Source organism: Candoia aspera, chromosome 5, assembly GCF_035149785.1.
Source record: "Candoia aspera isolate rCanAsp1 chromosome 5, rCanAsp1.hap2, whole genome shotgun sequence".
NCBI classification, from domain to species: Eukaryota; Metazoa; Chordata; class Lepidosauria; order Squamata; family Boidae; genus Candoia; species Candoia aspera.
Window position 1 is genome coordinate 77,014,119 of NC_086157.1, and position 12,709 is coordinate 77,026,827.

Sequence of the window (12,709 nt, forward strand, 5' to 3'; positions counted from 1 at the left end):
ACAATCCCCCAAGCAAATTTTATCTAATAGATTTAATGGTGGGGAATATGTGATCCTTCAAATGTTAAAATACAACTCTTACAAAAAGCTATGATGGCAGAGACTTGTGAGAACTGAAATCCAAGTATATCTGGAGCCAAAACTTCTTCACACTGATAATAGATAAACCAAACCAAATAAAAGTTGATTGTAGTCACAGAAATAAACAATGAGAATTCCTTATAATACATTAACTGACAGTCATCCATATTAAGTACTGATTGAATTTTGTTGTCTACAAATGAACTCTATATTATATATACTATTATTTAATTATATATTATAGTTGACTTATATATTTTATTTTCTTGTTTACCTTTTAAATCTTTTAATAAACACACAAAAGAACCAATTTGGCAACTCCTTAAACAAATAGTTCTTATTTAGTGACTGCCTCATACAGCAACCTGGAGCATGCCCACTCTATCCAATCTAGTGGAATGGGCAGATACCCTCAGGGAGAGGCAGTTTTGCAGATAACCTGGCATACTTCCCTAGGACTTGCTGTAGTGTTGAGTGAAAAGAGGAAAAATCTGATTGAGTTCCTTTAAGAATGCCTTTTCTGTGACACCTAAAAGAGTACCAAGAAGCTGCACATGAAATTCCTTTTCAAAATAACATAGAAAGGAATGCAAAAGGAAAGAAACAATTAAGTGTCGGATCAAATCTATCTTCCCAAATACCCACAGTAGTACCCACCTCTTAAGAGACTAATTTTGGTGGATGGAGTTATAATAATGGAGTCTCTTGCTAGAATGTTAGATGAATGAGTAAATAAAGTCAATTAAACTTTATGGAGCTAAATGCTCCTTAAAAGCTGCCCAGTTTAGTGTATGTTAGGAATCTGTCCATGTAGCTCCACTGCTTAACATTTCTTACACTGTAAGTAAACTATCCATGTAAGAGATACAAGGTAGTTGCTTTATATGTTTTACCATCTGTGTGGCCACATACGGATGTTATTTCAGTGTAAGGTCTCATCAAGTTGTATAAATCCTTTACTGGATTGCTTTTCAGCTAACAAAAGTTTCTTTAGATGGATAAACTTGGCTTCTTGCTAATATCTGTTGACATGTATGCCTCAACTTTTTTAAAATAAAAAAATTACAAACCAGAATCACAATTACTTGGCTAAATTCTTTTCAAGGCGCCACATTTTGGATTATATAAGGCTTCTGGAATATGGCTAGCTAGTAAATTCTTACATGGTCAACAGGCTTAAGGGACTTGACTTTAGTTGCTGAACAGCCACAGGAAGCAAGGTCAGGATAGAGGTCTTCTTCTAGCACACACTGTCCATCAGTAGTTTTTCCCTGATAATAGAGCACCCAACTGGAAGATACGAAAAAAAAATGTTCTGCAAGAAGTTGTCTTGGTTTTCCCCTAATAAAATTGCATAGCATGGCAATTTGCCAGCAAACACTGATTTATTATTAGGAATTACAACTAAATGCCAATGGATCAATGGTGTAGAAACAGAAAATAAATATGGTGAGGGTTAGTTTTTATCTCTAGATGCCCATGATAGGTTTCTCAAATGGCCCTATTTCTGGTAGACTTACCAGGAGATGGGACAGAGAAAAGCACTGTGTAGCTGTAGTGAAGGTACTATTTTAGTCCTCATGATATCTCTGCCATAGCAATGACCAGAAGCAATTTGCAACTCAATCTTATGTATTTTATTTATGTAATTTATTTTATTTTATTTATTTGTTTAAATTTATATCACCGCCCATCTCCCAATGGGGGACTCTGGGCGGTTTACAATTTTGCTCAGTTCAATGGCACTGACACAGTGTCACACACACATAGGGGTGCTAAGGACTGCACTATTATTTGCAGAATCTCAAATAGGCTTTTTGAAAACCTATCTGATATTCTGCAAATAACATTGCCAGACTGCCCTTAGATGTGCCATTAGAACTGAACTTTTTAATTAGCAAAAAGTACAGCAAACTGGAGTCTCTGTAATGGCTGTTACTCAAATTCAAGTAGCAGACTACTTATAGTTTTAAGGAGTTCACTATTATTAATCAAATTAAAAGCATTCAATAATGATTTTCAGACTAAAAAGTCATACTTCAGGTTTCAATTTTCTGATACCCAATGATGTAACCCACACTAAACCATCTTCAAATTAATTCAACTGATTAATTAATCTAGCAGGATCTTCTCTATCAAGTGTGCTAAGGATTTCACCTTCATTCAATAAAACACCTCAATTTTCTTCTCCTTCAGCATCTGGAAAGTACAAAATATAGCAGTTGCTTTGAGACAGATGTATATGCCCAGCTACTGAAATAGCAACTGTTGTACTAGACCAGGGGAGCTCTTGGGTGGCTACAAACTCTGCAGTTTTCATGGATTTATTGCTGACAACAAAAGGGCATTAATTTCACTCCTTTAGGCAGATGGACCCAGTTAATTGAACACAGATAACTCCAGAGGAAATAATGAGTTACCTTCAAATGTCTAAATGTACATATACATGCTTATGTCACTCTCACTACAATTGGTTACTCCTTAGAGGCAAGATAACTGGCATTTTAAACAGGACAGGAAAAGCACACACAGCACGGCTTCTGGAAATACATATAACCCTTCCCAGCAATGGCAATAAGAAACACCTGCCTGTTATTCTTCGTAACAAGGAAGTATCTTGCAGCTGTCTGTATGTGTACACTGGGAAGCACAGGGTAGGCTGAATACACTTTATTCTAGGTCATGTGACCAGGAAGGAGGCAGGCTTAGAATGGAGCTTGTGCCAAAATTCTGAGTTGCTGCCCAACTGCCTCTCCCATAGGGATGTTTGAGGAATTTGTTAGGAATCTTTTTCTCTGCAATCCTTGACCTCATCTGCCTTATTTTTGACCTTGACCTTTTGTTTGCCAGGTACCAAATCTGGCCCTGTTCTATTCAGTTTTCAGGGAACTATTGTGCTGATGGCCAGGTAACAGACCCTGTGTAAGCTTTACACAATATCTTTCTAACAGTATGTTGGGTTGGAAAGAATAAAAATAAAATAAAAATAAAAATAGTCCCTCTTAAGGCCTGCTGTGCTACCTCATTGTGGTGGGGTAGGGTGGGGTGTGCAGGGTTCCTGGGATGGATGAGGGAAGAACGGTGGGAGTGTATACCAAGAGTACATACTCCCAGCAGGATCACCCAAGGGATGAAGGTCACCCCAGCTGCCCAGCTAAAGCAAGTAGGCACCTATATTGGGCAGCAGTGATACAGGAAGATGCTGGACACAGATGATCCCTTTAGTGACAAAGGCAAAGGCATCAATTCATAATGTGCAGGAGAAGGCAATGGTAAACCACGCCTGTAGTTTACCATGAAAACCACATGGATAGAAAATATAAAATGGTTGATGATATAGTGCTGGATGATGGACCCCTCAGATTGGATAGCACTTAACATGCCACTGAGGATGAGCTGAGGATCTTATGGAGTACTAATGGTGTTTATGATGTGGCTAGATTAAAGACTTTGGGACTTCCAGTTGCTGATGTTGACATACAGGAAAAGAAAATCCAAAGTTGCAAAGACAGAATTACAGTGGGAACATGGAATGTAAGCAGGATGAGTCTCAATACAGTGAAAAATGAAATGAATTGACTACAGAGTAACTTAGGCATCAGCAAATTGAAATGAACTGGGATTGGAGACTTTCAGTCAGAAGATCATACTGTTTACTGCTCAGGACACAAAACACAAAGAAGGAATGGTGGTGTTTTTAAAGTCAGGAAGGATATAGCAAAGGCAGTATTTGTACAATTCAGTCAATGACTAAATAATATCCATTAGACTTTGCAGACAACCCTTTAATACAATGGTTATCCAAATTTATGATCCAACCAGATGCAGAAGAGAAGGTTGATGAGTTTTATAGTCAAGTTAAATCTGAATTGATAGAATATGCAAGCAAGATGTGCTGTTGGTGGTTGAAGACCAGACTGCCAAAGTTGGAAATAGTAAAGAAGAAAATGTAGTTAGACTATATGCCCTAGAAAACAGAAATAAAGCAGAACTTATAAGTTTCTGAGAAACCAATTATTTCTTCATTGCTAACACAGTCTTCATCCAACCAAAATAATGCCTGTATACAGTATATGGCCATCACTAGATGGATTATACAGAAGTCAAATTGACTATATTATTGGTACAATAATTGGTTCAAAGATGTTTTAATAACTGATTTCAAGAACAACAAAGATGGAAGGAATGTACTGAAATTCTGTATGGAAGATATGTCAACATCCAAGGTACCTTAGAAGATATAAGAACCTCTAGTACTAGAAAATGAAGTTAGCTTAGCACTCCAGCCTTTACTAGGTCAGAGGTTGCAGTAATTGATAGAATATCTACAGAATACGGTTAGCAACAGAAGAAGAATCTGCAGTGCAAACTATGCTAGCAAATCTGGAAAATGACACAGCAGCCAATAGGCTTAGGCTTCGTACTAATGGTCATGTATAAGACACAGTCTGCTTCTTAAACATGCTACAAATTTGACTGCATGCAAGAACAACTGTGTTAAGAAAGTTAACCGTTCTGTTTAAGAGAGAAACAATTTTCAAAATGGTTTAAAAATAAATAAGAACTAAATCACAGAAATAGAATAGTTTTCCAAAATGCTTTAAAAACTATGCTTAAATCAGCTCACCATCCCCGTAAAACCTTAAACGAGTGTGGCATGAATGATGTAAAATCAGCAACTTCTCTTGTAAAATCAATACATGATCCCTGGAAGTGTGTATTATCAAAAGCTTTGATCTGTAAAGAAGCAAAACACTGGAATGAAAAAATTAATGTATAAGAAACATCTAGAAAACAAACTATGTATTGTAAGACCTTTCGTCACACATTGTCAATCAACTAAAGTACAAAAGACTATATTGTATGAAAGCTGCTGGATTGTGGCAGGATAGAAATGTGGTAGGTAAATAAGTAAGTAAATAAATCTTCCATATATGATTCTGCCAAGAGGGTTAATAATAAGTGTACTCAAGTTGACACCATAGCTTGCATGATTATTTTTGTCTGAATGACAGTTGTCTAAGATGCAGAAATATTATTGCTAATTAAGGTTTAGATATTCTAGGTATGACTCAGAAGATATGAATGCTTTCTGGGAAGCTATTCGTCAGCAGCATATATGCCTTGCCTAAAAATTGGTAGAATGTGCAAGAGTTTCACTGTTAGAAACTATGAAATGGTTCAGTAAATCCAGCAGCATCCATGGAGGAGGGCACAAGGCAGAGGGGCAGAATGATTAAACATCACTTTTGTATATCTGTTGTAATGTTTGCACACACATACAAAAGAAGTGCAGCTTGCAGCAGAATGCTACAACATTGCTTTTGTCATTCTGATTAAAACAGTAACTGCTATAATTTAAGAAATTAAATATGCTCAAGTCAAGTTCTAATAAAGTTGATAATGTAGCACTTCTGGGTATTTGACAGATGAAAATTCTTGTCTTCTATTCATAGTGGCAAGAACATCAAACAAACAAAACAGGACTTTCAGGTATCCCATTTTCTCACAAATTTAGAAGGTGGTGGCATTTAACACTGTTCTATACATGGCCCATCCAGAAAAGAAGACAAGACAATTCCTATGTAAAAAGAAATTCAAGGGTGTTTCTTTTCAGAAATTCTTAAAATGCATTTATGGACCATGAAAGTTACTGATCTCCTTGGATATTGAAAATGTCCTTTTACACAGTAGGGAGGAAACTCTGTAGTTGAAAAGAGAAAATGATTAATAAAACATAACATTTTAAAAATATTTATTTATTTATTTTTCAAATTTTGCTACCGCCCATCTTGCCCAAAGAGAGGGACTCTGTGCAGTTTACAATAAAACTAGCACATTAAAACAATAACCATAAATAACATCTAAAATATAAATACAATTCCTAGATATACATATAAAAATAAATATAAAATCCAAGTGTCCATAAGCAATCTAATTCAGTGAGGAGAGCTCTAGGGCACCAGCCGCCCCCAGGAATTACTCCCCTCCCCCGCCCCAAGTGAGGCGGCAGAGCCAGGTCTTCAGGTTCTTCCGGAAGGTCAGGAGTGATGGGGCTAGCCTCACCTCTGAGGCCAGAATGTTCCAGAGGGTGGGAGCCACTGCAGAGAATTTTTAGAGAAGAAACCTCCAAAATTAGGGTGTGCAAAAAAGTTTTCAACTTTGAAATATTTGCATGCCACTTTCCAATATTAATAAATTATATCCTTGATTAGGGTGTATTGTGCTGTTTGATGGCTCATCTGGTGTTAATCCTAGTGTTGATTTTTGCATATCTGGGTGTTGATTGCTGGCAAGGGAGTGTACTGGTCTTTTGGCTTTTTTATTGTCTCTTTTGAATGATATGTAAATGTTGTTTACCTCTACGTTTCTGTTGATGGCTGCTTTGTCTGAGTGCCAGGTTTCTAGGAATTCTCTGGCGTTTTTGGATTGGCTTGGTTTAGGATGCTCAGTTTCCCAGTTGAAACTATAGTTGAGTCTGTCCATGTGTTGTGAGATTAAGGAGGGAAACATGTGAGCATCCTAAACCAAGCCAAACAGCACAATACACTCTAATCAAAGAACTCCCAAGGAGAGAACAACACCCCTACCAACACAAGCAGGGCAAGCCACGGTATATAAACTGAGAGCAAGGCCCACTCCCTTTTTACACTGAAGATATTGCCTAGTCTGGCAATGAAATGTCTGCAAGAAAACAACAAGGCTCAGAGAGCACCAAGGACTCCACAGTTCAACCTGAGCTACAAATATTCACTTCAATTGGTATCATTATTATGCTGATACCCAATTATACATCTCCATCCCGGGTGACTTAAGTGATACTGTGACCTCCCTCTCTCAGAGTCTGGAGGCTGTAGGTGTCATGAGTACTGATGGCGAGCAGGAGGGGGCCTCTATCCAGGGGGGAAAATGCATGCGTAGTACTGAGGAATTAAGCAGCCATTCAAAGAGACACAGATCAGACCCGCCTTAAGTTTTGGGGTTTATCTGTCTGGGTTTTCCCACGCTTCTTCAGTTTGTTAGGATTTCTGTCTTATGTAGCAGTAATAAACACTAGAGACCTACTCCTCATCTCAGCGTGATTACTGACTGTTAGGACATCAATACTAACAAACTCCTACTCCCATTGAAAGAGGGAGGAACAAAGAAAAATAAAGGAGAGACATTTGGAAAATGTCTTCGGAAAACCAGGAAATTCAGCAAGCCATCCAACAATTGGCAGCAGCCCTGCAACACCACCACCAAGAAGTAGATCTCCAGATCAACACATTACAAGCAGCCATGCTACAGCAGTTACAACAACCAGCTCCAATTAACCCACAACCGGTGCCAGCAGCAGCAGCAGCAGCTCCGCCAGTAGTCTTGAGATCCCAGGGCAGTCTACCAGAGAAGTTTGGAGGAGAAGCAGGACAGTTGAGAACCTTTCTCACACAGTGCACAATGTTTTTCGACAGCAGACTGGCAGAGTTTCCCACAGACAGAACCAGAGTCACCTTCATTCTAAGTCTGCTAAAGGGCCCAGCAGCCAAATGGGCTATTCCCATGGTGGAGAACAACGACTCAATTCTCAACGACTACCAGAATTTTCTGGCAGGGTTCCGAGCACACTTTGACGACCCGATCAGAGAAGTCACTGCCAGCTGGGAAATTTGGAAGTTCAAGCAAGGCAACAAGAGAGTGGGAATCTACATTGCTGATTTCAAGCTGTTAGCAGGAGATTCGGACTGGAATGAGAGTGCCTTGAAAGACCAATTCAAACGGGCTGGATAAGGAAATTAAAAATGAATTAGTGCACCAGGGAACACCAGCTACCCTAGAAGGTTTATATCATCTGTCTGTGGTCGTAGATGCCAGGGTAGAAGAGCTCAGACAGATGTAGCCGGGGAGAGGCAGGGGCCTTAGAGTGCTTCCAGGATTTCCAGCTCTCTCCGCAGCATCTCCTTGCTCAGGACCAGAGGAGCCAATGCAGATCAGGGCGAGCAGAAAGCTTATTTCCGAGGCTGAGAGACAGAGAAGGAGAGAGAGAGCCCTCTGTTTCTACTGCGGAGTCCAGGGGCACGTGGTGAGAGCTTGCCCAGCGAGAAGCCAAGCAAATTGTGTAAGAGCCCCAGGGCAAGCAGCTGAACCAAGAGCCGCCTCCGCCTCGACTTCCAACCAGGGAAACTCCGTCGGTCTCCCTCCACAGAGCTCAGCAGGGAGACCATCAATCAATTAAGAAGGGCTCATTCCGAGGATTCCAAGCAATCCTTTTACTACTTACCAGTCATAATGAACGTCAACCCAGAGCACCAGGTCAAGCTCGAGGCCCTCGTGGATTCCGGGGCTTCCACCAATTTTATTGATGTACACACTGTACAAGACTTCAACATCCCTACCATAGAATTGCCACGTCCCATAGAAGTGGAGACCATTGACGGCCAGCCCCTCAAGGCAGGGCCGATTAGAAGGTTCACAGAACCTTTGCAACTAACAACGGGAGACCACACTGAGTGGATCCAACTTTATGTTACGGCATCACTTATTGTTCCTATAGTCCTGGGCACACCTTGGCTGAAGATCCACAACCCATTGTTGAACTGGACTATGGGAGCAATCTCCTTCCCAGCTAAGGAATGCCAGCACCACAAGATTCAAGCCGCTCTCCTCTCTCCAGCAACCAACGAAGCCACGGAAGCAGGGGGGGTCCAGTTGCCAGCCAAGTATGCAGATTTTGCAGATGTTTTCAGCGAACAAGAGGCCACAGCACTACTCCCCCATAGGGACTGTGATTGCACCATTGAGTTAATACCAGGAGCCAAGATTCCAGCAAGGAAACAATATCCCATGTCCCCCAAGGAACTAGCCACCTTAAAGGATTACTTGGATTCTAATCTCCAAAAGGGTTTCATTCGTCCATCTACTTCCCCAGCGTCTGCCCCTACCTTCTTTGTACCGAAGAAGCCTGACCCATTGGGTCAGCTGGTTCAGAATGCAGATGCGTGAGCAGTTTTAGGAGCCCCATTGGCTGCCAGTTTGCTTCTGGGTCCAATTCAAGGTGTTGGTTATCATCTTTAAAGCCCTACAATTCAAGGTGTTGGTTATCACCTTTAAAGCCCAACTGGGTCCAGGTTACCTGAGGGACCACCTCACCATTACATCGACCCATTCCACCCGGTCAGGCAGAAAGGGCATGCTACAGACCCTGTCCATGAGAGATTGTCAATTGGCAGGGTCCAGGAAGAGGGCCTTCTCTGCCATGGCCCCTGCCCTCTTGAATAAGTTACCCCCAGAGGTGATGTAGGCCCCCACTCTCCCAGCCTTCCGAAAGGGAGTCAATACTTGGCTGTGCCACCTTGCTTGGGGCGGGAGGGGGGATAGTCAATCATGGGGATGGTTGGCAGCTTGATGCAGCCCTGGGAAATTTTATCTGTTGCCTCACCATTTTGGATTTCATATTTTATACTATTTTATATTTTTATATTTATGTGTATTTATATTTTTATAATTAATCTGTTTTAATTATATTTTAATTTTTTATTCTCTTAATTTGCTTGTAAACTGCCCAGAGTTCTTTGCCGAAATGGGCAGTGGAGAAATGTGATAAATAAATAAATAAATACTCTGCTGCTGTGGCTTACTCACAAAGAGGTTGGTGTTTTCCCTTCACCACAGTGAGCAATACCTTATTACAAGAACTTACCCAGTGTCTGGGTTGATGATCTCCCAATGGTTCCTGCAAAAATAAAAAAGTATATGCATAATACACACAAGATTATGTCATTAAAGAAAAATCCTAAACTCCCAGAGATAACAGCTCAAAAAGATCAAGTCTGAAGGTTTTCCTGCTGGACTAAAAGAGTATTTTGCTGCCATAGCTATTACTGGCTTTGTAAAGATTCTCTAAGTATTGAGGAATTAAGAATGTTTCAATTATACATTTAAAATAACTGAAGCTGATAGATTAAAAGAAATAATAATCTGGAAGCTGTTTGAATTACAGTTTCTAGGATAACTAAGAAAAAGAATATGCCTTTTATAAGTTGACTTAGCTGACTATTTCAAACAGCTTCCTATTCAAATGTCTTACTATAAATAATGTAAAAATGGATTGTATCTTTGCATACAATTTTATAAGTTGTATTCTATTTCAAATAATGCTTTTTGTATGAACTTTGTTGCAAATTTATATTTTCTTGTCTTTAAAATGTCTCCATAGTTAACTTATTAATTGTGAATATTTCTTTAGTTTGATGCTGCTAGGAAGCAATAATAAAAATCCTAACAGATTTACAGGAATATATTGTAAATACATTTAAAAGAATAAGAGACCAGAATTTCATGCATGGCACAAAAAGTTTATGTTTGTGCAGGACAGTCTTAACTCTTCAGGCATTGATTGTGATAAAATATTCATTTTATTGGTTTACAAATATTACTATAAAATAACTTCTAGTTGACTGTATATCTTTTTCCAGCAATTGTGATAGCTTACCAATTTAATGGGGCGGATTGACATTATAGTTTCACTAGAACCACCCCAGTCAAAAAAACACTTATATTTTCCTTTCTCCAATATATATTGTTCTCCACAGAAGTACTTCTGTTGATAAGCCATCCACCTAGGTATAACATACAACATAAATGTTTAAGACAAGTCAAATATATATAGTAATCCATAAAACACACTAAAACAACATCTGGTCATCTTTCATGGATTTAAAAAAAAAGCATTAAATGTGTCTCCTTATTAAAGCTTTGCCCAGGTTGCCTCTAAAATTTCCTTGCTATATCCTTATTTCATCTTGGAAAAGGAATGGCTGATCCATCCCAGTTCTGGCTCTCTAGGCATAATGTAATGGGAAACCAGGGTTCCAGATTGGAAAGTTGAAAATACAACCTGGAAAAGGCAATGACAAATCAAATTTTGTGATTTTCTTAGTGTTTCCAAGAAGATGTTTCTATATAGTCACCAGGAGCCAGGCTACCATTGAGAAGACTTCACTGAAATATAACACATCCCGTACATGGTGCTTCTGTAGTACATAAGGTGTTTCCAGATTCATTGAAGTTGTAAGCATAAAAATTTAGAACAGAACCCAAGACCTCATATCAGACCACAGTATGGAATTCTTAGTTTCCAAGCATTATTTTTCAAAATAATAGATTACATTTTTCATATACATTTCAATGTCACCTCTGAGGTATATAATTATATACCTCTGAGGTATATAATGTTAAATGTTTTACTAAATCTAAGCTGTTATTCTTATGCAGAGAGAGAAAAAATATTCTTGATGCTTCTGTTTTTTGTAAGTTTAAGACTAAACCATGTACTCAAGCTTATCTTCTTCAATCTCCATACAAGAATGTATATACGCATGCTATGTATATGTATATGTTATTTGTGTTTTTGTTACCTGATTTTTCTGTGGCCATAGCCAAGCCCAGTCAGTCTTGTCTTGGTTTGGAAGCTAAGCAGGGATGGGTCTGTGCAGTATCTGGATGGTAGGCATCCCCCACCACATCCTAAGTAATCCATTTAGATTAGAATGGGGAGCTGAAAAATATTCCTGCAGAAGACTGTAGCAAACTACTTTGTACTCTTGCCAAACAAACTGCATGATTGTGTCCATATAGTCACTAGAAGTCAAGCTTGAGTCAAGGGCAACTGTACCTTTAATTACTCATAACTTTTCATTTAACTTCTCTATGGAGTTAAGACTGAAAAGAAATGATAAAACAGGGCATTCAGGCATTTCATACTGCACAAAGATTTGAAATCCAACTTACACTCCACTTTTCACATTAACTGATCTAGTCACTAGGCCAAACCCTGCCAATTCCAAATCGGGAATTTCTTGATTTACAACATCCAGTACTTTTCCGTTTTCCTCATCAGTTTTGAAAAGTGTTACTTCAGATTCAATAAAATTCTGGAATTTAAAAATTAAAATTAGGAACATTTCATATAAGAGAGTTTTTTTAAAACCTTTTTTCTCTTATAGTGCATAATGCTGTTATTTATGTATCCAAAAAATTCTTCAGATAATACATATAGAAATAGTTACATTTTCATCAAATTATTTACTCTGTTCTGGCCAAGGTCCTGGCATATACCAATTCAGTATGCATATAATTCAATTCATTATTACAACCTTCAGACCCATCCAAAGCTACTATAAATTCCTCTATCCAGAGAAAGTTGTAATAAACAAATGATTACAATTATTTGTAGTTGAATAATGAAACTTTAACCATGCTGCTTTTCTACATACAGCACAGTTTTACATCAATCCTTTTCTTTTGACAGAGCATTTAAACAACATACTCTGTAATTGTTTCCAATTTTCCTCTTCCTAAAATGTTTAAATACAGTGAAGTATTTAAAGTATTTAAAGTTTGTGAACCATTCGATTTTCAATACTTCTGCATAAATAATGACCTAAAATACGTAGATTTGTATCACTGGGTTCTCTCTCTAGTTTTAGGACCTATGTGGAAAAGAGATAATGTTTTAGGTCTTATTTATGCAGAAATATTGAAAATTCAAAGAGGTTCACAAACTTTTAAGCACCACTGTATATGCACAAATTCCATTTTAATTTCTCATTTCTACATTGTTGCAAACTTCATTTTCAAGTGATATTCC

At 38.5% G+C, this 12,709-nt stretch overlaps 1 protein-coding gene across 1 annotated transcript in view; it reads right to left on the reverse strand.

The window, feature by feature from the left end:
- CRYBG3 (crystallin beta-gamma domain containing 3) overlaps positions 1-12,709 on the reverse strand; it is a 44,057-nt gene that overhangs the window by 13,329 nt on the left and 18,019 nt on the right. Inside the window, exons 10-14 of the mRNA XM_063305539.1 lie at positions 11,851-11,993; positions 10,553-10,679; positions 9,761-9,793; positions 4,709-4,818; positions 1,245-1,371 (exon numbers count right to left, since the gene is read on the reverse strand). Coding sequence (XP_063161609.1) covers positions 1,245-1,371; positions 4,709-4,818; positions 9,761-9,793; positions 10,553-10,679; positions 11,851-11,993 — 540 coding nt within the window. The remainder of the gene's footprint in view (positions 1-1,244; positions 1,372-4,708; positions 4,819-9,760; positions 9,794-10,552; positions 10,680-11,850; positions 11,994-12,709) is intronic.